At 64.6% G+C, this 27,370-nt stretch overlaps 1 protein-coding gene across 1 annotated transcript in view; it reads left to right on the forward strand.

Annotated features, from left to right (window-relative positions):
* Positions 1 to 1,244: 1,244 nt before the first annotated feature.
* Positions 1,245 to 27,370, forward strand: part of LOC138835963 (keratin-associated protein 10-9-like) — a gene marked incomplete at its 5' end in the record, with an annotated part of 45,322 nt that continues 19,196 nt past the window's right edge. Inside the window, 3 exons of the mRNA XM_070034537.1 lie at positions 1,245 to 1,374; positions 7,476 to 7,610; positions 8,215 to 8,319. Coding sequence (XP_069890638.1) covers positions 1,245 to 1,374; positions 7,476 to 7,610; positions 8,215 to 8,319 — 370 coding nt within the window. The remainder of the gene's footprint in view (positions 1,375 to 7,475; positions 7,611 to 8,214; positions 8,320 to 27,370) is intronic.

A 27,370-nucleotide genomic window follows, 5' to 3' on the forward strand; every position in this document is an offset into this window, starting at 1 on the left:
CCGATGTGTCTCTGCTGTGTCCCGCTGTGTTCTGCTGTTTCCAGCTGTGACCTCGCTGTGTCCCCCGCTGTGTCCCCAGCTGTGTGCCCGCTGTGTCTCCACTGTGTCCCGCTGTGTCCCACTGTGTCCCCGATGTGTCACACAGTGTCCCGCTGTGTCCCCGCTGAGTCCCACTGTGTCCCCGCTGTGTCCCGATGTAGCCCCGCTGTGTCCCCGCTGTGTCCCCTTCTGTGTCCCCCGCTGTGTCCCCGCTGTGTCCCACGCTGTGTCTCTCGCTTTGTCCCACTGTGTCCCCGCTGTGTCCCACTGTGTCCCGCTGTGTCCCCGCAGTGTCCCCACTGTGTTCCGCTGTGTTCCGCTGTGTCCGGTGGTGTCCGGCTTTGTCCCCCGCTATGTCCCCCGCTGAGTCCCCGCTGTGTCCCCGCTGTGTCCCGCTGGGTCCTCACTGTGTCCCCCGATGTGTCCCACTCTGTCCCCCGCTGTGTCTCCCGCTGTGTCCCACTGTGTCCCTGCTGTGTCCCGCTGTGTCCCGCTGTGTCCCGGCTGTGTCCCCGCTGTGTCCCGCGGTGTCCCGCTGTGTCCCGCTGTGTCCCAATGTGTGTCCCGTTGTGTCCCGCTGTGTCCCGCTGTGTCCTACTCTGTGTCCCGTTGTGTCCCCAGCTGTGTACACCGCTATGTCCCGCTGTATCGCCACTGTGTCCCGCTGTGTCCCGCTGTGTCCCACTGTGTCCCATGCTTTGTCCCGCTGTGTCCTGCTATGTCCCGCTATGTCCCCCGCTGTGTCTCGCTGTGCTCCCCGCTATGTCCCCGCTGTGTCTCTCGCTGTGTCCCACTGTTTCCCCGCTGTGTCCCGCTGTGTCCCGCTGTGACCCCGCTGTGTCCCCCGCTGGGTCCCGCTGGGTCCCGCTGTGTCCCCTGCTTTGTCCGGCTGTGTCCCCGCATTGTCACTGCTGTGTCCCCCTGTGTCCCGCTGTGTCCCGTGGTGTCCAGCTTTGTCCCCCGCTGTGTCCCCCGCTGAGTCCCTTCTGTGTCCTCGCTGTGTCCCGCTGTGTCTTTGCTGTGTCCGCGGCTGTCCCCCGCTTTGTCCCCAGCTGTGTTCTGCTGTGTCCTGCTGTGTCCCCGTCTGTGCTCATTGTGTCCCGCTGTGTACCCCGCTGTGTCCCGCTGTGTTTCCGCTGTGTCGCGCTGTGTCCCCCCCTCTGCCTCCCGCTGTGTCCCGCTCTCTCCCCCGCTGTGTCCCTCAGTGTCCGTTGTGTCACCCACTCTTTCCCCCGCTATGTCCCCCTGTGTCCCGCGCTGTGTCCCACTGTGTCCAGATGTGTTCCCCGCTGTGTCCCGCTGTGTCGCCGCTATCCCTCGCTGTGTCCCCCCTGTGTAATGCTGTGTCCCGATGTGTCGCCACTGTGTCTCACCTGTGTCCCGCTGTGTCCTGCTGTGTCCCCCGCTGTGTCCCCGGCTGTGTCTCTGTTGTGTCCCTGCTGTGTCCCGCTGTGTCCCCCGCTGTGTCCCCGCTGTGTCCCTCCCTGTGTCCCACTGTGTCCCCTGCTGAGTCCCCTCGGTGTCGCACTGTGTCCTCGCTGTGTTCTGCTGTGTTCGCCACTGTGTAGCGCTCTGTCCCCCGCTGTCTCCATCTGTGTCCCGCTGTGTCCTCGCTGTGTCCCCCGCTGTGTCCCCCGCTGTGTCCCCCGTTGTGTCCCCGCTGTGTCTCCCCTGTGTCCCGCTGTGTCCCCGATGTGTCACACCGTGTCCCGCTGTGTCCCCGCTGTGTCCCACTGTGTCCCCGCTGTGTCTTGATGTAGCCCCACTGTGTACCCGCTGTGTCCCCTTCTATGTCCCCCGCTGTGTCCCGCTGTGTTCCCCACTGATTCCCCCGCTGTGTCCCCCGCTGTGTCCCCGCTGTGTCTCGCTGTGTCCCTGCTGTGTCCCTGCTGTGTCCCGCTGTTTCCCGTGGTGTCCCGGTTTGTCCCCCATTGTGTCCCCCGCTGAGTCCCTGCTGTGTCCCCGACGTGTACCGCTGTGTCCCCCGCTGTGTCCCGCTGTGTACCGGTCTGTGTCCCCGCTGTGTCCCAGATGTGTCCCGCTGTGTCCCGCTGTGTCCTCACTGTGTCCCCCGCTGTGTCCCGCTGTGTCCCCTACTTTGTCCCCGCTGTGTCCCCGCTGTGTCCCTGTGTGTCCCGCTGTTTCCCTTGGTGTCCCGGTTTGTCCCCCACTGTGTCCCCCGCTGAGTCCCCGCTGTGTCCCCCTGTGTCTCGCTGTGTCCCCGTTGTGTCCCGCTGTGTCCCTTATGTGTCCCGCTGTGTTGCCCGCTGTGTCCCCGCTGTGTCCCCGCTGTGTCCCGCTGTGTCCCGCTGTGTCCCAAGCTGTGCCCCGCTGTGTCCAGCTGTGTCCCACTGTGTCACCTGCTGTGTCCACGCTGTGTGCCCACTGTGTCCTGCTCTTCCCGCTGTGTCCTGCTGTGTCCCGCTGTGTGCCGGCTGTGTCCCGGCTGTGTCCCACTGTGTCTCCGCTTTGTCCCCCGCTGTGTCCCCGCTGTGTCACGCTGTGGCCCGCTGTGGCCCGCTGTGTCCCCCGTTGTGTCCCGCTGTGTCTCCCGCTGTGTCCCGCTGTGTCCCCCGCTGTGTCCGCCGCTTTGTGCCCCGCTGTGTCCCCGCTGTGCCTGTTGTGTCCCAGCTGTATCCTGCTGTGTCCCCGCTGTGTCCCCACTGTGTCCTTCTGTGTCCCGCTGTGTCCCGCTGTGTACTCCGCTGTGTCCCGCTGTGTCCCCAGCTGTGTCCAGCTGTGTCTCGCTGTGTAACGATGTGTCCAATGCTGTGTCCCCGCTGTGTCCCCCTGTGTCCCTCTGTGTCTTGCTTTGTCCCGCTGTGTCCCCGCTGTGTCCCCGATCTGTCCTGCTGTGTATCTTGCTGTGTCCAACTGTGTCCTCGCTGTGTCACGCTGTGTTCCCCACTGATTCCCCCGCTGTGCCCCCCCTTTTTCCCTGCTGTGACTCGCTGTGTCCCCGCTGTGTCCCCGCTGTGTCCCGGTGTGTCCCGCTGTTTCCCGTGGTGTCCCGGTTTGTCCCCCATTGTGTCCCCCGCTGAGTCCGCGCTGTGTCCCCGACGTGTTCTGCTGTGTCCCCCGCTGTGTCCCGCTGTGCACCGGTCTGTGTCCCCTCTGTGTCCCAGATGTGTCCCGCTGTTTCCCGCTGTGTCCTCGCTGTGTCCCCTGCTGTGTCCCGCTGTGTCCCCCACTTTGTCCCCCCTGTGTCCCTGCTGTGTCCCGGTGTGTCCCGCTGTTTCCCTTGGTGTCCCGGTTTGTCCCCCACTGTGTCCCCCGCTGAGTCCCCGTTGTGTCCCCGCTGTGTCCCGCTGTGTCCTCGCTGTGTCCCCCGTTGTGTCTCGCTGTGTTCCCACTGTGTCCCCTGCTGTGTCCCCGCTGTGTCCCGCTTTGTCCCGCTGTATCCCCCGTTGTGTCCCGCTGTGTCCCAGGCTGTGTCCCCCGCTGTGTCCTGCTGTGTCCCTGCTGTGTCCCGCTATCTCTTGTTCTGTCCCCCTCTCTGTCCCTGCTGTGTCCTGTTGTGTCGTCGCTCTGTACCCGCTGTGTCCCGCTGTGTCCTCACTCTGTCCCCCGCTGTCCCCCGCTGTGTCCCGCTGTGTCCTCGCTGTGTCCACGCTGTGGCCCGTTGTGAATCCGCCTGTGTCCAGCTGTGTCCCCGCTGTGTACCTGCTGTGTCCCCGCTGTGTCCCGCTGTGTCCCCCGCTGTGTCCCCGCTGTGTCCCCCATGTGTCCCGCTGGGACCCGCTGTGTCCTCGCTGTGTCCCCCGCTGTGTCTTGCTTTGTCCCCCGCAGTGTCCTGCAGTGTCTCCAGCTGTGTCCTGCTGTGTCTCGCTGTGTCCCAATGTGTCCCCCGCTCTGTCCCACTGTTTCATGCTGTGTCCCGCTCTGTCCTCGCTGTTTCCGCTGCTGTGACCCGGTGTGTCTCGCTGTGTCCCGCTGTGTCCCGCTCTTTCCCCGCTGTGTCCTGCTGTGTCCCCCGCTGTGTCCCCGCTTTGTCCTGCTGTGTCCCACTGTGTACCGCTTTGTCCCGCTGTGTCCCACGCTGTGTCGCCCGCTGTGTTCCTCGCTGTGTCCGCCTCTGTGTCCAGATGTGTCCCCCGCTGTGTCCCGCTGTGTCACCCGCTGTGTCCCCGCTCTGTCACCGCTGTGTCCAGTTTCGCCCCGCTGTGTCCCCTGTGTTCAACTTTGTGTCTCCGCTGGGTCCCGCGGTGTCCTCGCTGTCCCTCACTGTATCCCTGCTGTATCCGCCTGTGTCAAGCTGTGTCCTGCTGTGTACTCGCTGTCCCTAGCTGTGTCCCGCTGTGTCCCCGCTGTCCCCCTGAGTGTCCCCACTGTGTCCCCCTGTGTCCCCGCTGTGTCCTGCTGTGTCCCACTGTGTCCTATGCTGTGTCCCGCTCTGTCCCCCGCTCTGTCCCGCTGTGTCCCCGCTGTGTCCCCCGCTGTGTCCCGCTGTGTCCCCGCTGTCCCCCGCTGTGTCCCGCTGTGTACTGCTGTGACCCGCTGTATCCCTGCTGTCTCTCGCTGTGTCCTGCTGTGTTCCCGCTGTCCCCTGGATTGTACCCGCTGTTTCCCCGATGTGTACAGCTGTGTATCCCGCTCTGTCCAACTGTGTCCCCTCTGTGTCCCGCTGTGTTCCCCACTGAATCCCCTGCTGTGTCCCCGATGTGTCCCGCTGTGTCCCGTTGTGTTCCCGCTGTCCCCCACTGTGTCCCCGCTGTGTCCCGCTATGTCTTCGCTGTGTCCGCGGCTGTCCCCCGCTTTGTCCCCAGCTGTGTCCCGCTGTGTCCCGCTGTGTCCTCGCTGTCCCCCGCTGTGTCCCCCGCTATGTCCCGCTGTGTCCCCGTCTGTGCTCGTTGTTTCCCCTTGTGTACCCCGCTGTGTCCCGCTGTGTCCCCGCTGTGTCCCGCTGTGTCCCCCGCTCTGTCCCCCGCTCTGTCCCCCTCTCTCCCCCGCTGTGTCCCTCTGTGTTCCGCTGTGTCACCCACTCTGTCCCCCGCTATGTCCCACTGTGTCCCCCGCTGTGTCCCACTGTGTCCCGCTGTGTTCCCCGCTGTGTCCCGCTGTGTCCCCGCTGTCTCCCGCTGTGTCCCCGCTGTGTAATGCTGTGTCTCGCTGTGTCGCCGCTGTATCCCATCTGTGTCCCACTGTGTCCTCGCTGTTTCCCCTGCTGTGTCACGCTGTGTACCCCGCTGTGTCCTCTCGGTGTCCCACTGTGTCCTTGCTGTTTTCCGCTGTGTCTCGCTGTGTCCTCGCTTTGTTCGACGCTGTGTAGCGCTGTGTACCCCGCTGTGTCCCGCTATGTCCCGCTGTGTCCTCACTGTGTCCCCACTGTGTCCCCCGTTGTGTCCCCGCTGTGTCTCCGCTGTGTCCCGCTGTGTTCCGCTGTTTCCAGCTGTATCCTCGCTGTGTCCCTCGCTGTGTACCCACTGTGTCCCGCTGTGTCCCGCTGTGTCCCACTCTGTGTCCCGTTTTGTCCCGCTGTGTCCCGCTGTGTCCCGCTGTGTCCCACTCTGTGTCCGGTTGTGTTCCCAGCTGTGTACACCGCTATGTCCCGCTGTATCGCCGCTGTGTCCCGCTGTGTCCCTGTGTCCCACTGTGTCCCACGCTTTGTCCCGCTGTGTCCTGCTATGTCCCGCTGTGTCCCGCGCTGTGTCCCGCGGTGACCCCGCTGTGTACCGCTGTGTCCCAGCTGTGTCCCCACTAAGTCCCCCGCTGTGTCTCGCTGTGCTCCCCGCTGTGTCCCCGCTGTGTCTCTCGCTGTGTCCCACTGTTTCCCCGATGTGTACCGCTGTGTCCCGCTGTGACCCCGCTGTGTCCCCCGCTCTGTCCCGCTGGGTCCCGCTGTGTCCCCTGCTTTGTCCCGCTGTGTCCCCACATTGTCACTGCTGTGTCCCCCTGTGTCCCGCTGTGTCGCCTGGTGTCCAGATTTGTCCCCCGTTGTGTCCCCCGCTGAGTCCCCTCTGTGTCCTCGCTGTGTCCCGCTGTGTTTTCGCTGTGTCCGCGGCTGTCCCCCGCTTTGTCCCCAGCTGTGTCCAACTGTGTCCCGCTGTGTCCTCGCTCTGTCCCCCGCTGTGTCCCCCGCTGGGTCCCGCTCTGTCCCCGTCTGTGCTCATTGTGTCCCGCTGTGTACCCCGCTGTGTCCCGCTGTGTCCCCGCTGTGTCCCTCTGTGTCCCCCGCTCTGTCCCCCGCTGTGTCCCGCTCTCTCCCCCAACGTGTTGCTCTGTGTCCCGCTGTGTCACCCACTCTGTCCCCCGCTATGTCCCGCTGTGTCCCCCGCTGTGTCCCGCTGTGTCCAGCTGTGTTCCCCGCTGTGTCCCGCTGTGTCCCTGCTGTCCCCCGCTGTGTCCTCGCTGTGTAATGCTGTGTCCCGCTGTATCGCCGCTGTGTTGCACCTGTGTCCCTCTGTGTCCTGCTTTGTCTCCCGCTGTGTCTCCTATGTGTCTCCGCTGTGTTCCGCTGTTTCCAGCTGTGACCTCGCTGTGTCCCCCGCTGTGTCCCCAGCTGTGTGCCCGCTGTGTCTCCGCTGTGTCCCGCTGTGTCCCACTGTGTCCCCGATGTGTCACACAGTGTCCCGCTGTGTCCCCGCTGTGTCCCACTGTGTCCCCGCTGTGTCCCGATGTAGCCCCGCTGTGTCCCCGCTGTGTCCCCTTCTGTGTCCCCCGCTGTGTCCCCGCTGTGTCTCCCGCTGTTTCCCCCCTCTGTGTTGCCTTGTGTTCACCGATGAGTCCCGCTGTGCCCCGCTGTGTCCCTCGTTGTGTCCCGCTGTGTCCCCGCAGTGTCCTCACTGTGTTCCGCTGTGTCCCGCTGTGTCCCGTGGTGTCCAGGTTTGTCCCCCGCTGTGTCCCCCGCTGAGTCCCCTCTGTGTCCACGCTGTGTCCCGCTGTGTCTTCGCTGTGTCCCTGCTGTGTCCCGCTGTGTCCCGCTGTGTCCTGCTGTGTCCCACTCTGTGTCCCGTTCTGTCCCGCTATGTCCCGCTGTGTCGCACTCTGTGTCCCGTTGTGTCCCCAGCTGTGTACACCGCTATGTCCCGCTGTATCGCCGCTGTGTCCCTCTGTGTCCCGCTGTGTCCCACTGTGTCCCACGCTTTGTCCCGCTGTGTCCCGTGGTGTCCAGCTTTGTCCCCCGCTGTGTCCCCCGCTGAGTCCCCTCTGTGTCCTCGCTGTGTCACGCTGTGTCTTCGTTGTGTCCGCGGCTGTCCCCCGCTTTGTCCCCAGCTCTGTTCCGCTGTGTCCCGCTGTGTCCACGTCTGTGCTCGTTGTGTCCCGCTGTGTACCCTGCTGTGTCCCGCTGTGTCCCCGCTGTGTCGAGCTGTGTCCCCCCTCTGTCTCCCGCTGTGTCCCACTCTCTCGCCCGCTATGTCCCTCTGTGTCCGCTGTGTCACCCACTCTGTCCCCCGCTATGTCCCGCTGTGTCCCCCGCTGTGTCCCACTGTGTCCAGCTGTGTTCCCCGCTGTGTCCCGCTGTGTCGCCGCTATCCCCCGCTGTGTCCCCTGCTGTGTCCTGCATTGTACCCACTGTGATGCACTGTGTCCCCCGCCTTCTCACCGCTGTGTCCCGCTGTGTCCGCAGCTGTGTCCCGCTGTGTCCCCCGCTGTGTCCCGCTGTGTCCCGCTGTGTCCCCGCTGTGTCCCACTGTGTACCCCGCTATGTACCGCTGTGTCCCGCTGTGTCCCCACTGTGTCGATGCTGTGTCCCGCTGTGTCTCGCTTTGTTCCGCTGTGTCCCCCGCTGTGTCCCCTGCTGTGTCCGCTGTGTCCCCGCTCTGTCCCGCTTTGTCCCCCGCAGTGTCCCGGTGTGTCCACCCCTGTGTCCCCCGCTGTGTCCCGCTGTGTCCCGCTGTGTCCCACTGTGTCCCACTGTGTCCCACGCTTTGTCCTGCTGTGTCCTGCTATGCCCCGCTGTGTCCCCCGCTGTGTCCCGCTGTGACCCCGCTGTGTCCCGCTGTTTCCCAGCTGTGTCCCCGCTATGTCCCCCACTTTGTACCGCTGTGCTCCCCGCTGTGTCCCCGCTGTGTCTCTCGCTGTGTCCCACTGTTTCCCCGCTGTGTCCCGCTGTGTCCCGCTGTGTCCCCCACTGTGTCCCGCTGGGTCCCGCTGTGTCCCCTGCTTTGTCCCGCTGTGTCCCCGCATTGTCACTGCTGTGTCCCCCTGTGTCCTGCTGTGTCCTGTGGTGTCCAGGTTTGTCCCCCGCTGTGTCCGGAGCTGAGTCCCCTCTATGTCCTCGCTGTGTCCCGCTGTGTCTTCGCTGTGTCCGCGGCTGTCCCCCGCTTTGTCCCCAGCTGTGTTCCGCTGTGTCCCGATGTGTCCTTGCTCTCTCCCCCACTGTGTCCACCGCTGTATCCCACTGTGTCCCCGTCTGTGCCTGTTGTGTCCCACTGTGTACCCCGCTGTGTCCCGCTGTGTCCCCACTGTGTCCTGCTGTGTTCCCCGCTCTGTCCCCCGTTGTGTCCCGCTCTCTCCCCCGCTGTGTCCCTCTGTGTCCCGCTGTGTCACCCACTCTGTCCCCCGCTATGTCCCGCTGTGTCCCCGGCTGTGTCCCGCTGTGTCCAGCTGTGTTCCCCGCTGTGTCCCGCTGTGTCCCTGCTGTGCCCCGCTGTGTCCCCACTGTGTAATGCTGTGTCCCGCTGTATCGCCGCTGTGTTGCACCTGTGTCCCGCTGTGTCCTGCTGTGTCCCCCGCTGTGTCCCCGCTGTGTCTAAGCTGTGTCCCTCTTTGTTCCGCTGTTTCCAGCTGTGACCTCGCTGTGTCCCCCGCTGTGTCCCCCGCTGTGTCCGCGCTGTGTCTCCACTGTGTCCCGCTGTGTCCCGCTGTGTCCCGCTGTGTCTGCGATGTGTCACACAGTGTCTCGCTCTGTCCCCGCTGTGTCCCGCTGTGTCCCGATGTAGCCCCGCTGTGTACCCGCTGTGTCCCCTTCTGTGTCCCCGCTGTGTCCCACGCTGTGTCTCTCGCTTTGTCCCACTGTGTCCCCGCTGTGTCCCACTGTGTCCCCGCTGTGTCCCCGCTGTGTCCCCTCTGTGTCTCGCTGTTACCCACTGTGTCCCCGCTGTGTCCCGCTGTGTCTCCGCTGTGTCCCGCTGTGTACCCGCTGTGTCCCCTCTGTGTCGCCAACTGTGTCCCCCGCTGTGTCCTGCTGTATCCCGCTGTGTCCTCGCTGTGTCCCCCGGTGTGTCCCGCTGTGTCCCGCTGTTTCCCCCTTTGTGTTCCTCTGTGTCCCTCTGGTTCCTGCTGTGTCCCGCTGTGTCCCGCTGTGTCCACCGTTGTGTCGCGCTGTGTCCCGCTGGTTCCCACTGTGTCCCGCTGTGTCCTCGCTGTGTCCCCCGCTGTGTCCCCGCTGTGCTCCGCTGTGTCCTGCTGTGTTCCCCTCTCTCCCACGGAGTTTCCCCTCTGTCTCCCGCTGTGTCCCCCGCTCTGCCCCGCTGTGACCCGCTGTGTCCCTGCTGTGTCGATGCTGTGTCCCGCTGTGTCCCCCGCTATGTCCGGCTGTGTCCCGTTGTGTCCCCTCTGTGTCCCCTTCTGTGTCCCGCTGATTTCCCCGTTTTGTCCAACTGTGTCCTGTGTTGTCCCACTTTGTCCCCAGCTGTGTCCCTCCCTGTGTCCCGCTGTGTCCCCCGTTGTGTCCCGCTGTCGCCCGTGGTGTCCCGATTTGTCCCCAGCTGTGTCCCTCGCTATGTCCCCCGCTGTGTCCCCAATGTGTCCCACTGTGTCCCCCGCTGTGTCCCCGCTGTGTCCTGCTGTGTTCCCCTCTATGTCCCCTGCTGTGTTTCGCTGTGTCCTGCTCTGTCCCTGCTGTGTCACCGCTGTGTCCCGCTGTGTACCCGCTTTCCCCCGGTGTTTCCGCGCTGTCCCCTGCTGTATCCCCCGCTGTGTCCCGCTGTTTCCTGCTGTGTCCCGCTGTGTCCTCGCTGTTTCCACTGATGTGTCCCCGCTGTCCTCTGCTGTGTCCCGCTGTGTCCCCGCAGTCCCACGGTGTGTCTCCGCTTTCCCCGGTGTGTCCCGCTGTTTCCCGCTGTGTTCTCGCTGTGTCCCCCACTGTGTCCCCGCTGTGTCCCGCTGTGTCCCGCTGTTCTGCTCTGTCCCCCGTTGTATCCCGCTGTGTCCCGTGGTATCCCGCTTTGTCCCCGACTGTGTCCCACGCTGTGTCCCCTGCTGTGTCCCCGCTGTGTCCCGCTGTGTCCCCCGCTGTGTCCCCTCTGTCTCTCGCTGTGTCTCCCGCTGTGTCCCTGCTGTGTCCCGCTGTGTCCCGCTGTGTCCCCCGCTGTGTCCCTTGCTGTGGCCTGTATTGTACCCGCTTTGTCGCACTGTGTCCCCCGCCTTGTCACCGCTGTGTCCGCAGCTGTGTCCCGCTGTGTCCCCCAATGTGTCACGCTGTGTCCCGCTGTGTCCCCACTGTGTCCCACTGTGTCCCCCGCTGTGTCCCGCTGTGTCCCCTGCTGTGTCCCCCGCTGTGTCCCGCTTTGTCCCGCTGTGTCCCCAGCTGTGTCCCCCACTGTGTCCGCTGTGTCCCCGCTCTGTCCCGCTTTGTCCCCAGCAGTGTCCCGGTGTGTCCACCGCTGTGTCCCCCGCTGTGTCCCCTGCTGTGTCCCGCTGTGTCTCCGCTGTGTCGCAATGTGTCCCCCGCGGTGTCGACTGCTGTGCCACGTTGTGTCCCTGCCGGGTCACGCAGTGTCCTTGCTGTGTCCCGCCGTGTCCCCCGTTGTGTTACCCACTGTGTCCTTGCTGTGTCTCCCATTGTGTCCCGCTGTGTCCCACGCTGTGTCCCGCTGTGTCCCCACTGTCCCCCGATGTGTCACCGCTGTCCCCCGCTGTGTCCCCCGCTGTGTCCCGCTGTTTCCCGCTGTTTCACCCTGTGTCCCGCTGTGTCCCCCACTGTGTCCCCGCTGTGTCCTGCTGTGTCCCTCGCTGTGTCCCCTGTTGTGTCCCGCTGTGTCCCCGCTGTGTCCCGCTCTGTCCCTGCTGTGTCACCGCTGTTTCCCGCTGTGTTCCCGCTTTCCCCCGGTGTGTCTCCCCTGTGGCCCGCTGTATCCCCCGCTGTGTCCCGCTGTTTCCTGCTGTGTCCCGCTGTGTCCTCGCTGTTTCCACTGTTGTGTCCCCGCTGTCCTCTGCTGTGTCCCGCTGTGTCGTCGCAGTCCCACGGAGTGTCTCCGCTGTCCCCCGGTGTGTCCCCCACTGTATCCCGCTGTTTCCCGCTGTGTCCTCGCTGTGTCCCTCACTGTGTCCCCGCTGTGTCCCGCTGTGTCCCGCTGTTCTGCTCTGTCCCCTGTTGTATCCCGCTGTGTCCCGTGGTATCCCGCTTTGTCCCCCACTTTGTCCCACGCTGTGTCCCCTGCTGTGTCCCCGCTGTGTTCCACTGTGTCCCCCGCTGTGTCCCCTCTGTGTCCCGCTGTGTCTCCCGCTGTTTCCCCGCTATGTCCCGCTGTGTCCCGCTGTGTCCCCCGCTGTGTCCCTTGCTGTGTCCTGCATTTTACCTGCTGTGTCGCACTGTGTCCCCCGCCTTGTCACTGCTGTGTCCCGCTTTGTCCGCAGCTGTGTCCTGCTGTGTCCCCTGCTGTGTCCCGCTGTGTCCTGCTGTGTCCCACTGTGTCCCCCGCTGTGTCCCGCTGTGTCCCCTGCTGTGTCCCCCGCTGTGTCCCGCTGTGTCCCCACAGTGTCGATGCTGTGTCCCGCTGTTTCCCGCTTTGTCCCCAGCAGTGTCCCGGTGTGTCCCCCGCTCTGTCCCCCGCTGTGTCCGCTGTTTCCCCGCTCTGTCCCACTTTGTCCCCAGCAGTGTCCCGGTTTGTCCACCGCTGTATCCCCCGCTGTGTCCCCTGCTATGTCCCGCTGTGTCTCTGCTGTGTCGCACTGTGTCCCCCACTGTGTCGCCTGCTGTGCCCCACTGTGTCCCTGCTGGGTCCCGCAGTGTCCTCGCTGTGTCCCGCTGTGTCCCCCGCTGTGTTACCCACTGTGTCCTCGCTGTGTCTCCCGTTGTGTCCCGCTGTGTCCCGCTGTGTCCCCAATGTCCCCTGGTGTGTCCACTCTGTCCCCAACTGTCTCCCCCGCTGTCCCCCGCTGTGTCCCCCGCTGTGTCCCTGCTGGGTCCCGCTGTGTCCTCTCCGTGTCCCCCGCTATGTCCCTGCTGTGTCTTGCTGTGTCCCACTGTGTCCCGCTGTGTCCCCCATTGTGTCCCGCTGTGTCCACCGCTGTGTCACCAGCTGTGTCCCACTGTGTCCCCGCTTTGTCGCCACTGTGTACCGCTGTGTCCCGCTTTGTCCTCGCTGTTTCCCCCTCTGGGTCCTGCTGTGTCCCCTGCTGTGTCCCGCTGTGTCTCCCGCTGTGTGCAGCTGTGCTCCCCTATGTCCCGCTGTGTCCCCACAGTGACCCCACTGTTTCCCGCTGTGTCCTGCTTTGTCCCCGTTGTGTCCCCATTGTGTCCCCGCTGTGTCCTCCCTGTGTCCCACTGTGTCCACCGCTGTGTCATGCTGTGTCCTGCTGGGTCTCCCGCTGTGTTCCTCGCCGTGTCCCGCTGTGTCCTGCTGTGTCCCGCTGTGTCCTCGCTGTGTGCCCGCTGAGTCCTGCTATGTCACGCTGTTTCCCTCTTTGTCCCCGTTGTCCCCTGCTCTGTCCCGCTCTGTCCCCATTGTCCTCCGGTTTGTCCACGCTGTCCCCCACTGTGCCCCCCGCTGTGTCCCGCTGTGTCCCGCTGTGTCCTGCTGTGTCCAAGCTGTGTTCCCGCTGTGTCCCGCTGTGTCCCGCTGTGTCCCGCTGTGTTCCCGCTGTGTCCCGTGGTGTCCTGCTTTGTCCCCCGCTATGTGCCCCACTGAGGCCCCGCTCTGTCCCCGCTGTGTCCCGCCTGGTCCTCCCTGCGTCCCCCGCTGTGTCCTGCTCTGTCCCCAACTGTGTCTCCCGCTTTGTCCCCACTGTGTCCGACTGTGTCCCCCTGTGTCCCACACTTTGTCCCACTGTGTCCTGCTATGTCCCGCTGTGTGCCCCACTGTGTCCCGCTGTGACCCCGCTGTGACACGCTCTGTCCCAGCTGTGTCCCCGCTATATCCCCCGCTGTGTCCCACTGGGCTCCCAGCTGTGGCCCCACTGTGTCCCGTTGTGTCCCCCGCTCTGTCCCCACTGTGTCCTGCTGTGTCCTCGCTTTGTCCCTGCTGTGTCTCCGATGTGTGCCCGCTGTTTCCCGTTGTGTCCCGCTTTGTCTACCGCTCTGTCCCCGCTGTGTCCTGCTCTGTCCCTGCTCTGTCCCCGCTGTGTCCCCGCTGTGTCCTGCTGTGTTCCACGCTGTGTCCCCCTGTGTCCCTGCTGTGTCCCCACTGTGACCCGCTGTGTATCCCGCTGTGTCCAGCTGTGTCCCCCGCTGTGTCCCCCCTGTGTCCCGCTGTGTACCCGCTGTATCCCGCTGTGTCCCCGCTGTGTCCCCACTGTGTCTTGCTGTGTCCCCCGCTGTGTCCCGCTGTGTCCCCCGCTGTGTCCTGCTCTGTCCCCCGCTGTGTCCTGCTTTGTCCCTGCTGTCCCCCGCTGTGTCCTGTGTACCCGCTGTCCCCTCGAGTGTCCCCGCTGTGTCCTCGCTGTTTCTCGCTGTGTCCCGCTGTGTCCCTGCTGTGTCCCCACTGTGACCCGCTGTGTAACCCGCTGTGTCCAGCTGTGTCCCACCCTGTGTCCCTGCTGTGTCCCGCTGTGTCCCCGCCAAATCCCGCTGTGTCCTCACTGTGTCCTGCGTTGTGTCCCGCTGTGTCCCCCCTGTGTTTCCCACCATATCCTGCTGTGTCTTCGCTGTGTCCCGCGTTGTGTCCCGCTGTGTCCCCCGCTTTGTCCCCCGCTGTGTCCCCGCTGTGTACCGCTGTGTCCCGCTGTGTTCCCCGTTGTGTCCCCCGCTGTGTCCCCTGCTGTGTCCCCCGTTGTGTCCCGCTGTATCACTACTGTGTCCCCGCTGTGTCCCGCTTTGTTCCACTGTGTCCCTGTGTCCTCGCTGTGTCCACGATGTGTCCCGTTGTGTGTCCAGCTGTGTCCAACTGTGTCCCCGCTGTGTCCCGCTGTGTTCCCCACTGATTCCCCCGCTGTGTCCCCGCTGTGTCCCCGCTGTTTCCCCGCTGTGTCGAGCTGTGTCCCCCGCTGTGACCGTGCTGTGTCCCCGATGTGTCCCGCTGTGTCCTGTTGTGTCCCCGCTGTCACCCACTGTGTCCCCACTGTGTCCCACTGTGTCCCCGCTGTGTCACTTCTGTGTCCCGGTGTTTCCCCGCTGTCCCCCGCTGTGTCCCCTCTGTTTCCCGCTGTGACCCGCTGTGTCCCTGCTTTCCCCCGCTGTGTCAAGCTGTGTCCCCGCTGTTCCCTGGAGTGTCCCCGCTGTGTCCCGCTGTTTATCACGCTGTGTGCAGCTGTGTCCCCGCTGTGTCCCCGCTGTGTCTCGCTGTGTCCCGGGCTGTGTCCCCGCTGTGTCACTGCTGTGTCCCGCTGTGTCAAGCTGTGTCCCGCTGTGTCCTCGCTGTTTCCCCAGCTGTGTCCCGCTGTGTCCCCAGCTTAGTCCCCGCTGTTTCCCCACTGTGTCCCGGTGTGTCCCGCTGTTTCCCGTGGTGTCCCGGTTTGTCCCCCGCTGTGACCCCGCTGAGTCCCCGCTGTGTCCGCAGCGTGTCTCGCTGTGTCCCCCACTGTGTCCCTCTGTGTCCCCCGCTGTGTCCTGCTGTGTTTCACGCTGTGTCCTGATGTGTCCCGCTGTGTCCCCGCTGTGTTCCCACTGTGTCCTCACTCTGTCCCCCGCTGTGTCCCGCTGTGTCCCCCGCTGTGTCCACTGCTGTGTCCCGCTGTGTCCTCGCTGTGTCCCCGATCTGTCCCGCTGTGTATCCCGCTGTGTCCAACTGTGTCCCCGCTATGTCCCGCTGTGTTCCTCACTAATTCCTCCGCTGTGTCCCCGCTGTGTTACTGCTGTGTCTCCTCTGTGTCCCGCTGTGTTCTGTTGTGTCCGGGCTGTCACCCACTGTGTCCCCGCTGTGTCCCGCTGTGTCCCCGCTGTGTCCCCTCTATGTCCCGCTGTTTCCCCGATGTTCCCCGCTGTGTCCCCGATGTGTCCCGCTGTGTCTCGCTGTGACCCACTGTGTCCCTGCTGTCCCCCGCTGTGTCCCACTGTGTCCCCGCTGTCCCATGGAGTGTCCCCGCTCTGTCCCCGCTGTGTCTCGCTGTGTCCTGCTGTGTCTCGCTGTGTCCTCGCTGTGTCCCCGCTGTGTCCCGCTGTGTCACCGCTGTGTCCTCTTATGTCCCGCTCTGTCCCCTCTGTACCCCTTTGTGTCTCTGCTGTGTCCCGTGGTGTCCCCGCTGTCCCTCGCTGTGTCCCCGCTGTGTCCCGCTGTGTCACCCTGTGTCCTGCTGTGTCCCCGCTTTGTCCCGGTTGTGTCCCGCTGTGTCCCCGGCTGTATCACGCTGTGTCCCCCGCTGTGTCCCGCTGTGTCCCGAGCTCTGTCCCGCTGTGTCCCGCTGTATCCTCTCTCTGTCCCCGGTGTTCCCGCTGTGTATCCCGCTGTGTCCAGCTGTGTTCCCTCTGTGACGCCGCTTTGTCCCTCTGTGTCCCGCTGTGTCCCCCGCTGTGTCCCGCTGAGTACCCTTCTGTGTCCCGCTGTGTCTTGCTGTGTCCCGCTGTGTCACGCTGTGTCCTCGCTGTGTCCCTTCTTGTCCCGCTGTGTATCACTCTGTGTCCAGCTGTGTCCCCGCTGTGTCCCCGCTGTGTCCCTGCTATGTCCCGCTGGGTCCCGCTGTATCCCCCGTTGTGTCCCCCTGTGTGCCTGCAGTGTCCCGCTGTATCCTGCTATGTCCCCGCTGTGTCCCCAATGTGTCTTTATGTGTCCCCGCTGTGTCCCGCTGTGTTCTCCGCTGTGTCCCGCTGTGTCCCTGCTGTGTCCCCTCTGTGTCCCGCTGTGTCCCCTGTTGTGTCCCAATGTGACACCCACTGTGTCCCCAGCTGTGTCGCGCTGTGTCTCCCGCTGTGTTCCCCGCTCTTTCCCCCCCGCTCTGTACCTGCTGTGTCCCGCTTTGTCACCACTGTATCCCCGCTGTGTCCCGCTGTGTCCCCACTGTGTCCCGTTGTGTCCCGCTGTGTCCCCGCTGTGTCCCGCTGTGTCCCCCATTGTTTCCCACAGTGACCTCCGCTGTGTCCCCCGCTGTTTCCCGCTGTGTATCAAGATGTGTCCAGCTGTGTCCCTGCTGTGTCCCGCTGTGTCCCACGCTGTGCCCCGCTGTGTCACCTGCTGTGTCCACGCTGTGTCCCCGCTGTGTCCCGCTTTGTCCCCGCTGTGTCCTGCTGTGTCCCCCGCTGTGTTCCGCTGTGTTCCCGCTGTGTCCCCCGCTGTGTCCTGCTGTGTCCCCGCTGTCCTCCGCTGTGTCCCGCTGTGTACTGTTGTGACCCGGTGTGTCCCTGCTGTCTCCCGCTGTGTCCTGCTCTCTTCCCGCTGTCCCCTGGATTGTCCTCGCTGTTTCCCCATGTGTCCCGTTGTGTATCCCGCTGTGTCCAACTGTGTCCCCGCTGTGTTCCCCACTGAATCCCCCGCTGTGTCCCCCGCTTTGTCCCAGCTGTGTCCCGCTGAGTCCCCGCTGTGTCCCCGCTGTGTCGCGCTGTGTACCCCGCTGTGACCCTGCTGTGTCCCCGATGTGTCCCGCTGTGTCCCGTTGTGTCCCCGCTGTCCCCCACTGTGTCCCCGCTGTGTCCCGCTGTGTCCCCACTGTCCCCCGCTGTGTTCCGATGTGTCCCGCTGTGACCCGCTGTGTCCCTGCTGTCCCCCACTGTGACCCGCTGTGTCCCCGCTGTCCCCTGGAGTGTACCCGCAGTGTCCCCGCTGTGTCTCGCTGTGTCCTGCTGTGTCCAGCTGTGTCCCCCGGTTTATCCCCGCTGTGTCCCGCTGTGTAACCCTGTGTCCCACGCTCTGTCCCTGTGTGTCCCGCTGTGTTCCGCTGTGTCCTCGCTCTGTCCCCGCTGTGTCCCGCTTTGTATCCCGCTGTGTCCTTGCTGTGTCCCGCTGTGTCACCGCTGTGTCCTCTTATGTCCTGCTGTGTCCCCTCTGTACCCCTTTGTGTCTCTGCTGTGTCCCGTGGTGTCCCCGCTGTCCCTCGCTGTGTCCCCGCTGTTTCCCGCTGTGTCACCCTGTGTCCTGCTGTGTCCCCGCTTTGTCCCGATTGTGTCCCGCTGTGTCCCCGGCTGTGTCACGCTGTGTTCCCCGCTGTGTCCCGCTGTGTCCCGAGCTCTGTCCCGCTGTGTCCTCCCTCTGTCCCCACTGTGTCCCGCTGTGTATCCCGCTATGTCCAGCTGTGTTCCCTCTGTGACGCCGCTTTGTCCCTCTGTGTCCCGCTGTGTCCCCCGCTGTGTCCCGCTGAGTACCCTTCTGTGTCCCGCTGTGTCTTGCTGTGTCCCACTGTGTCCCCCGCTGTGTCCGGCTGTGTCCCACGCTCAGTCCCTGTGTGTCCCGCTGTGTTCCACTGTGTCCTCGCTCTGTCCCCGCTGTGTCCTGCTTTGTATCCCGCTGTGTCCTTGCTGTGTCCCGCTGTGTCCCTCTGTGTCCTCACTGATACCCGCTTGTCCCGCTGTGTATCACGCTGTGTCCAGCTGTGTCCCCGCTGTGTCCCGCTGTGTCCCGCTGTGTCCTCGCTGTTTCCCCGGCTGTGTCCCGCTGTGTCCCCAGCTTTGTCCCAGCTGTGTCCCCGCTATGTCCCCTGCTGTGTCCCGCTGTGCTCCCCGCTGTGTCCCCGCTGTGTCTCTCGCTGTGTTCCGCTGTGTCCCCGCTGTGTTCCGCTGTGGCCCGCTGTGTCCCGCTGTGTCCTGCTGTGTCCCCGCTGTGTCCCGCTGTGTCCAGCACTGTGTCCCGCTGTGTCCAAGCTGTGTCCCGCTGTGTCCCTCTGTGTCCCCCGATGTGTCCTGCTGTGTCCCGCTGTGTCCTCGCTGTTTCCCCCGCTGTGTCCCGCTGTGTCCCTCTGTGTCCCCCGCTGTGTCCTGCTGTGTCCCGCTGTGTCCCGCTGTGTCCCCAGCTTTGACCCTGCTGTGTCCCCGCTGTGTCCCGCTGTTTCCCGTGGTGTCGCGGTTTGTCCACCGCTGTGTCCCCCGCTGATTCACCGCTGTGTCCCCGCCGTGTCTCGCTGTGTCCCCCATTGTGTCCCGCTGTGTCCCGGGCTGTGTCCACACTGTGTCCCCAATGTGTCCCGCTGTGTCCCGCTGTGTCCCGCTGTGTCCCGATGTTTCCCGTGGTGTCCCGGTTTGTCCCCCGCTCTGTCCCCTGCTGAGTCCCAACTGTGTCCCTGCTGTGTCCCGCTGTGTCCTTGTTGTGTCCCCCGTTGTGTCCGGGCTGTGTCCCAGGTGTGTCCCCGCTGTGTCTCGCTGTGTCCTGGGCTGTGTCCCCGCTGTGTCCCCGATGTGTCCCGCTGTGTCGCCTGCTGTGTCCCGCTGTGTCCCCAGCTTTGTCCCCGCTGTTTCCCCGCTGTGTCCCTGTGTGTCCCGCTGTTTCCCGTGGTGTTCCGGTTTGTCCCCAGCTGTGTCCCCCGCTGAGTCCCCGCTGTGTCCCCCGCTGTGTCCCGCTTTGTCCCGGGCTTTCTCCCCGCTGTGTCCCTCTGTGTGCCCCACTGTATCCCCGCTGTGTCCCTGCAGTGTCCTGCTGTGTCCTGTTGTTTCTCGTGGTGTCCCGTTTTGTCCCCCGCTGTGTCCCCCGCTGAGTAGCCACTGTGTCCCCGCTGTGTCACGCTGTGTCCTCGCTGTGCCCCCGTTGTGTGCCGCTGTTTCCCTCACTGTGTCCCGATCTGTCCCGCTGTGTCCCGGTGTGTCCCGATGTGTCCCCGGCTGTTTCCCCCTCTGTGTACCGCTGTGTCCCTGCTGTGTCCCCACTGTGTCCTTCTGTGTCCCCGCTGTGTCCTGCTGTGTCCTCCACTGTGTCTCGCTGTGTCCCCTGCTGTGTCGCGCTGTGTCCCACTTTGTCCCGCTGTATCCCTCTGTGTCCTCGCTGTGTCCCCGATGTGTCCCGCTGTCTGTCCCACTGTGTCCAACTGTGTCCCCGCTGTGTCCCGCTGTGTTCCCCACTGCTTCCCCCACTGTGTCCCCCGATGTGTCCCTGCTGTGTCCCCGCTGTATCCCCGCTGTGTCCCCTCTGTGTCCCGCTGTTTCCCCGCTGTCCCCCGCTGTTTCCCCGCTGTGTCTCGCTGTGTCCCGCTGTGACCTGCTGTGTCCCTGCTGTCCCCCGCTGTGTCCCACTGTGTCCGCGCTGTCCCATGGAGTGTCCCCGCTGTGTCCCCGCTGTGTCTCGCTGTGTCCTGCTGTGTCCCGCTGTGTCCTCCCTGTGTCCCCCGCTGTGTCCCCTTTGTGTCCAGCAGTGTCAACAAGTGTCCTGCTGTGTCCCCACTGTGTCCCCGCTGTGTCCCCGCTTTGATCCTCTTTGTCCCCCGCTGTGTCCCCGCTGTGCCCCGATGTCTCCCGATGTGTCCTCGCTGTGTCCCCAGCTGTGTCCCGCTGTGTCCCCCGCTGTGTCATGCTGTGTCCCCCACTGTGTCCCGCTGTGTCCCGCTGTGTCACCCGCTCTGTCCCGCTGTGTCCCTCTGTGTCCTCGCTGTGTCCCCCTGTGAAACCCGCTATGTCCAGCTGTGTTCCCGCTGTGTTGCCGCTGTGTCGTCTATGTCCCGCTGTGTCCCGCTGTGTCCCGTTGTGTCCCCCGCTGTGTCCCGCCGTGTCAAGCTTTGTCCTCGCTATGTCCCGCTTTGTAACCCGTTGTGTCCAGCTGTATCCCCGCTGTGTCCGCGATGTGTCCCGCTGTGTCCTCGCTGTGTCCCCAGCTGTGTCCCGCTATGTACCCCGCTGTGTCACGCTGTGTCCCCCGCTGTGTCCCGCTGTGTCCCGCTGTGTCGCTCGCTCTGTCCCGCTGTGTCCCCCTGTGTCCTCGCTGTGTCCCTGCTGTGTCCCGCTGTGATTCCCGCTGTGTCCAGCTGTGTTCCCGCTGTGTCGCCGCTGTGTCGTCTATGTCCCGCTGTGTCCCGCTGTGTCCCGCTGTGTCCCGCTGTGTCACGCTTTGTCCTCTCTGTGTCCCCGCTATGTCCTGCTGTGTATCCCGCTGTGTCCAGCTGTGTGCCGGCTGTTTCCACGCTGTTTCCCGCTGTGTCCCCCGCTGTGTACCTGCTGTGCCCCAATGTGTCCCACTGTGTCCCTCTGTGCCCTAACTGTGTCCCCCGCTGTGTCCCTCTGTGTCCCCCGCTGTGTCCTGCTGTGTTCCACGCTGTGTCCCGCTGTGTCCCGCTGTGTCCCCGCTGTGTCCCCGCTGTGTCCTCGCTCTGTCCCCCGCTGTGTCCCGCTCTGTCCCCCGCTGTGTCCCCTGCTGTATCACGCTGTGTCCTCGCTGTGTCCCCGATCTGTCCCGGTGTGTATCCCGCTGTGTCCAACTGTGTCCCCGCTGTGTCCCGCTGTGTTCCCCACTGATTCCCCTGCTGTGTCCCCCCTGTGTCGCCGCTGTGTCACCGCTTTGATCCGCTGTGTCCCCCGCTGTGTCCCCACTGTGTGCACGATGTGTCCCGCTGTGTCCTCGCTGTGTCCCCAGCTGTGTCCCGCTGTGTCCCCAGCTGTGTCCCGCTGTGTCCCGCTGTGTCCCCGCTCTGTCCCTCTGTGTCCCGCTGTGTCCTGCTGTGTCCTCGCTGTGTCCCCTCTGTGTCCCACTGTGTATCCTGCTGTTTCCAGCTGTGTTCCCGCTGTGTCGCCGCTGTGTCGTCTGTGTCCCGCTGTGACCCTGCTGTGTCCCCGATGTGTCCCGCTGTGTCCCGTTGTGTCCCCGCTGTCCCCCATTGTGTCCCCACTGTGTCCCGCTGTGTCCCCGCTCTCCACCCGCTGTGTCCCGCTGTGTCCCGTTGTGACCCGCTGTGTCCCTGCTGTCCCCCGATGTGTCCCGCTGTGTCCCCGCTTTCCCCTGGTGTGTCCCCGCTATGTCCCGCTGTGTCCCTGCTTTGTACCGCTGTGTCCCCCGCTGTGTCCCCCTGAGTCCCCGCTGTGTCCCGATGTGTTCCCCGCTGTGTCCCCTCTGTGTCCCCCGATGTGTCTCGCAGTGTCCCGCGTTGTCCCGCTCTGTCCCCCGCTGTGTCCCCCGCTGTGTCCCGCTGTGTCTCCCAGTTTGCCGCTGTGTGTGCGCTGTGTCCCCCGCTGTGTCCCCTGTGTCCCCGCTGTGTCCCGCTGTGTCCACGCTCTGTCCCACGCTGGATCCCGCGGTGTCCTCAGCTGTGTCCCGCTGTGTCCCATGCTGTGTCCCGCTGTGTCCCCTCTGTGTCCCCCGCTGTGTCCCATTGGGTCCCTGCTGTGATCCGCTCTGTCCCACGCTGTGTCCCGCTGTGTCCCTCACTGTGTTCCGCTGTGTCCCGGCTGTGTCCCCATAGTCTCCCTCTTTGACCCCCGGTGTGTCCCGCTGTGTCCCGCTGTGTCCCCCGCTGTGTCCCACTGTGTCCCCTGCTGTGTCCCCCGCTGTGTCCCGCTGTGTCACCAGCGGTGTCCCCGCTGTGTCCCACTGTGTCCCGCTGTGTCCTTCTGTGTCCCGGCTGTGTCCCACTGTGTCCCCCACTGTGTCCTGCTCTGTCCCCGCTGTGTCCCGCTGTGTCCCGCTGTGTCACCACTGTGTCAATGCTGTGTTCCGCTATGTCCTGTTGTGTCCCTGCTGTATCCCGCTGTGTTCCACTGTGTTCTCTCTGTGTCCCCTGCTGTGTCCCGCTATGTCTCCCGCAGTGTCCCCCGCTGTGTCCCGCTGTGTCCCACGCTGTGTCCCGTTGTGTCCCGCTGTGTCCTCTGTTGTGTCCCCGCTGTGTCCTCACTGTGTCCCCGCTGTGTCCCGCTCTGTATCCCGCTGTGTACAGCTGTGTCCCCGCTGTGTCACGCTGTGTTCCCCGCTGTGTCCCCCGCTGTGTCCCCCGCTGTGCCCGCCTCTGTGTCGAAGATGTGTCCTGCTGTGTCCCCACTGTGTCCCGCTGTGTCCCAATGTGTCCCGCTGTGTCCCCATGTGTCCTCGCTGTGTCCCCGCTGTGTCCCGCCGTGTATCCCGCTGTGTCAAACTGTGTCCCCCAATGTGTCCGGCTGTGTCCCCCTGTGTCCCCTGCTGTGTCCCGCTGTGTCCCGCTGTGTCCCGATATGTCCCTGCTGTGTCCTGCTGTGTCCCAGCTGTATCTACGCTGTGACCCCGCTGTGTCCTGATGTGTAACCGCTGTGTACCCTCCTGGGTCTCACTGTGTCCCCCGCTGTGTTCCGCTGTGTCGTCCGCTGTGTCACCCTGTGTGCTGCTTTGCCCCGCTGTTTCCCCCGCTGTGTCCCGATGTGTCCCCGCTGTGTCCTGCTGTGTCCAAGCTGTGTCCCCACTGTGTCTCCCGCTGTGTCCCGCTGTTTCCCCGCTGTGTCCCCCGCTGTGTTCCGCTGTGTCCCACTGTGTCCCGCTGTGTCCTCGCTGTGTCCCCCACAGTGTCCCGCTGTGTCCCGCTGTGTCCCCGCTGTGTCCCGCTGTGTCCCGCACTTTGTCCCGCTGAGTTCCCCGCTGTGTCCCCGCTGTGTCCCATTCTGTGTCCCGCTGTGTCCCCTCTGTGTCCCCCACTGTATCCGACTGGGTCCCTGCTGTGTCCAGCTGTGTCCCACGCTGTGTCCCACTGAGTCCCCCGCTGTGTCCAACTGTGTCCTCGCTGAGTACCCGCTGTCTACCGCTGTGATCCCGGTTGTTTCCCTCTGTGTCCAGCTGTGTCCCCCGCTGTGTTCTCCGATGTGTCTCGCTGTGTCCCGCTATGTCCCGCTGTGTCCCGCTGTGTCCTCTCTGTGTCCCCCCTATGTCCCCCGTTGTGTCCCCCGCTGTATCCCGCTGTGTCCCGCGCTGTTTCCCTGCTGTGTCCCGCTCTGTCCTGCTATGTCGCGCTGTGTCCTGCTGTGTCCTAGCTGTGTCACTCTATGTGTCCCTGTTGTTTCTCCGCTCTATCCCGCTGTGTCCTGCTCTGTTTTCCCTGTGTCCCCCGCTGTGTCCCCGTTGTGTCCGACGCTGTATCCCACTGTTTCCCGCTGTGTTCTCTCTGTGTCCCCCGCTGTTTCCCGCTATATCCCCAGCTGTGTCCCCAGCTGTGTCCCGCTGTTTCCCACGCTGTGTCCCGCTGTATCACCGCTGTGTCACCGCTGTGTCCCCGCTGTGACCGACGTTGTGTCCCGCTGTGTCCACCGATGTGTCTCGCAGTGTCCCGCTTTGTCCCGCTCTGTACCCCGCTGTGACCCCCGCTTTGTCCCGCTGTGTCCCCCGCTGTGTCCCGCTGTGTCCTCGCCGTGTCCCCCGCTGTATCCCGCTCTGTGCCCCGCTGAGTCCTCCGCTGTGTCTCGCTGTGTTCCCCGCTGGGTCCCGCTGTGTTCCCTGTGTCCCCGCTGTGTCCCGCTGTGTCCCCGCTCTGTCCCGCTGTGTCCCCGCTCTGTCTCACGCTGGATCCCGCGGTTTTCTCAGCTGTGTCCCGCTGTGTCCCATGCTGTGTCCCGCTGTGTCCCCTCTGTGTCCCCCACTGTGTCCCCCACTGTGTCCCGCTGCGTCCCTGCTGTGACTTGCTCTGTCCCAAGATGTGTCCCGCTCTGTCCCCCACTGTGTTCCGCTGTGTCCCGCTGTGTCCCCGCTGTGTCCCCGTAGTCTCCCGCTGTGACCCCCGGTGTGTCCCGCTGTGTCTCACTGTGACCCACCCTTTGTTCCCCGCTTTGCCCCGCTGTGTCCCGCTATGTCCCGTTTTGTCCCGCTCTGTCCTCTCTGAGTCCCCCCCTGTTTCCCCCGCTGTGTCCCCCGCTGTGTCCCACTGTGTCCTCCGCTGTGTCCCGCTTTGTCACCAGCGGTGTCCCCGCTGTGTCCCACTGTGTCCCGCTGTGTCCTTCTGTGTCCCGGCTGTGTCCCAACTTGTCCCCCGCTGTGTCCTGCTCTGCCCCCACTGTGTCCCGCTGTGTCCCGCTCTGTCACTGCTGTGTCACTGCTCGGTTCCACTGTGTCCCGCTGTGTCCCACACTGTGTCCCGTTGTTTCCCGCTGTGTCCTCTGCTGTGTCCCCGCTGTGTCCTCACTGTGTCCCCTCTGTGTCCCGCTCTGTATCCCGCTGTGTCCATCTGTGACACCGATGTGTCACGATGTGTTCCCCACTGTGTCCCCCGCTGTGTCCCCCGCTGTGCCCCCCTCTGTGTCGAAGATGTGTCCTGCTGTGTCCCCACTGTGTCCCGCTGTGTCCTGCAGTATCACGCTGTGTCCTACTGTGTCCTCGCTGTGTCCCCCGCAGTGTCCCTCTGTGTCCCGCTTTGTCCCCACTGTGTCCCCGCTGTGTCCCGCTGTTTCCTGCGGTGTCCCCCCTGGGTCCCCGCTGTGTCCCACGCAGTGTCCCGCTGTGTACCACTATGTGTCTTGCAGTGTCCCGCTTTGTCCCGCTCTGTCCTCCGCTGTGTCCCCCGCTGTAATCCGCTGTGTCGCCTGCTGTGTCTCACAGTGTGCCGCTGTTTCCTCGCTCTGTCCTGGGCTGTGTCCCGCTGTGTCCCCGCTGAGTCCCCCGCTGTGTCCCGCTGTGTCCCGCTGTGTCCCGCTGTGTCCCCTGTGTCCCCGCTGTGTCCCGCTTTGTCCTCGCTGTGTCCGCGCTGTGATCCGCTCTGTATGCCGCTGTGTCCAGCTGTGTCCCCGCTGTGTCCTGCTGTGTCCCCGCTGTGTCCAGCTGTGTACCCCTTGTGTCCCCGCTGTGTCCCACTCTGTCCAGCTGTGTCCCACTGTGACCCCCTGCGTCCCCCGCAGTGTGCCGTTGTGTCCCGCTTTGTCCCCGCTGTGTCCCCGCTGTGTCCGGCTGTGTCCCCGCTGTGTCCCCCCTGTGTCCCCGCTGTGTCCCACGCTGTGTCCCGCTGTGTCCCATGATGTGTCTCGCAGTGTCCCGTGTTGTCCCGCTCTGTCCCCCGATGTGTCCCACGCTGTGTCCCGCTGTGTCCCCCGCTGTGTCTCACAGTTTGCCGCTGTGTCCCCGCTGTGTCCTGCTGTGTCCCCGCTCTGTCCCACGCTGGATCCTGCGGTATTCTCAGCTTTGTCCCGCTGTGTCCCATGCTGTGTCCGGCTGTGTCCCCTCTGTGTCCAGCTGTGTCCCCGCTGTGACCTGCTGTGTCCCCGCTGTGTCCAGCTGTGTACCCCTTGTGTCCCCGCTGTGTCCCACTCTGTCCAGCTGTGTCCCACTGTGACCCCCTGTGTCCCCTGCAGTGTGCCGTTGTGTCCCGCTTTGTCCCCGCTGTGTCCCCGCTGTGTCCGGCTGTGTCCCTGCTGTGTCCCCCCTGTGTCCCCGCTGTGTCTCACGCTGTGTCCCGCTGTGTTCCATGATGTGTCTCGCAGTGTCCCGCGTTGTCCCGCTCTGTCCCCCGATGTGTCCCGCGCTGTGTCCCGCTGTGTCCCCCGCTGTGTCTCGCAGTTTGCCGCTGTGTGCTCGCTGTGTCCACCGCTGTGTCCCCCGCTGTGTCCCGCTGTGACCCGCTATGTCCCCTGTGTCCCCGCTGTGTCCTCCGCTGTGTCCCCGCTCTGTCCCACGCTGGATCCCGCGGTGTTCTCAGCTTTGTCCCGCTGTGTCCCACGCTGTGTCCCGCTGTGTCCCCTCTGTGTCCTGCTATGTATCCCGCTGTGTCCAGCTGTGTCCCCTCTGTGTCCCGATGTGTTCTCTGCTGTGTCCCCCGCTGTGTCCCCCGCTGTGCCCCCCACTGTGTCGAAGATGTGTCCTGCTGTGTCCCTGCTGTGTCCCGCTGTGTCCTGCTGTATCACGCTGTGTCCTATTGTGTCCTCGCTGTGTCCCCCTCAGTGTCCAGGTGTGTCCCACTGTGTCCCCACTGTGTCCCGCTGTTTCCCCGCTGTGTTCCCGCTGTGTCCCCTCTGTGTCCCACGCTGTGTCCCGCTATGTCCCCCTATGTGTCTCGCAGTGTCAGGCTTTGTCCCGCTCTGTCCTCAGCTGTGTCCCCCGCTGTAACCTGCTGTGTCCCCCGCTGTGTCTCGCAGTGTGCCGCTGTTTCCTTCTTTCTGTCCCCTGCTGTGTCCCGCTGGGTTCCCCGCTGAGTCCCCCGCTGTGTCCCGCTGTGTCCCCTGTGTCCCCTCTGTGTCCCGCTGTGTCCCGATGTGTCCTGCTGTGTCCCGCTTTGTCCTCGCTGTGTCCCCGCTGTGTTCCGCTCTGTATGCCGCTGTGTCCCGCTGTGTCCCCGCTGTGTCCAGCTGTGTCCCCGTTGTGTCCCAGATGTATCCCGCTGTGATTCGCTGTGTTCTCTCTGTGTCTGCCGCTGTGTGCCGGTATGTCCCCTGCAGTGTCCCCCGCTGTGTCCCGCTGAGACCACGCTTTGTCCCGCTGTGTCCCCCTGTGTCCTCTGCTGTGTCCCCGCTGTGTCCTCGCTGTGTCTCCGCTTTGTCCCGCTCTGTATCCCGCTGTGTTGAGCTGTGTCCCCACTGTGTCCTGATGTGTTCCCCACTGTGTCCCCCACTGTGTCCCCCGCTGTGTCCCCCGCTGTGTCCAAGATGTGTCACGCTGTGTCCCCGTTGTGTCCCGCTGTGTCCCCGCTGTGCCTCCACTGTGTCCCACTCTATCCAGCTGTGTCCCACTGTGACCCCCTGTGTCCCCTGCAGTGTGCCGTTGTGTCCCGCTTTGTCCCCCCTGTGTCCTCGCTGTGTCCTGCTGTGTCCCCGCTGTGTCATCCCTGTGTCCCCGCTGTGTCCCACGCTGTGTCCCGCTGTGTCCCCCGATGTGTCTCGCAGTGTCCCGCGTTGTCCCGCTCTGTCCCCCGCTGTGTCCCCCGCTGTGTCCCGCTGTGTCGCCCGATGTGTCTCGCAGTGTCCCGCGTTGTCCCGCTCTGTCCCCCGCTGTGTCCCCCGCTGTGTCCCGCTGTGTCCCCCGCTGTGTCTCGCAGTTTGCCGCTGTGTGCTCGCTGTGTCCACCGCTGTGTCCCCCGCTGTGTCCCGCTGTGACCCGCTATGTCCCCTGTGTCCCCGCTGTGTCCAGCTATGTCCCTGCTCTGAACCTCGCTGGATCCCGCGGTGTCCTCAGCTTTTCCCGCTGTGTCCCATGTTGTGTCCCGCTGTGTCCCCTCTGTGTCCCTCGCTGTGTCCCGCTGGGTCCCTGCTGTGTCCCGCTCTGTCCCACGATGTGTCCCGCTCTGTGCCCCGCTGTGTCCCGCTGTGTCCCCGCTGTGTCCCCGTAGTCTCCCGCTGTGACCCCCGGTGTGTCCCGCTGTGTCCCGCTGTGTCCCCCGCTTTGTTCCCCGCTTTGTCCCACTGTGTCCCGCTATGTCCCGTTGTGTCCAGGTGTGTCCTCTCTGTGTCTCCCCCTGTTTCCCCCGTTGTGTTCCCCGCTGTGTCCCACTGTGTCCCCCGCTGTGTCCCCCGCTGTGTCCCGCT

This window comes from Dipodomys merriami, unplaced genomic scaffold (genome assembly GCF_024711535.1).
Source record: "Dipodomys merriami isolate MVZ:Mamm:240054 unplaced genomic scaffold, mDipMer1.0.p SCAF_2427, whole genome shotgun sequence".
In the NCBI taxonomy this organism is placed as follows: Eukaryota; Metazoa; Chordata; class Mammalia; order Rodentia; family Heteromyidae; genus Dipodomys; species Dipodomys merriami.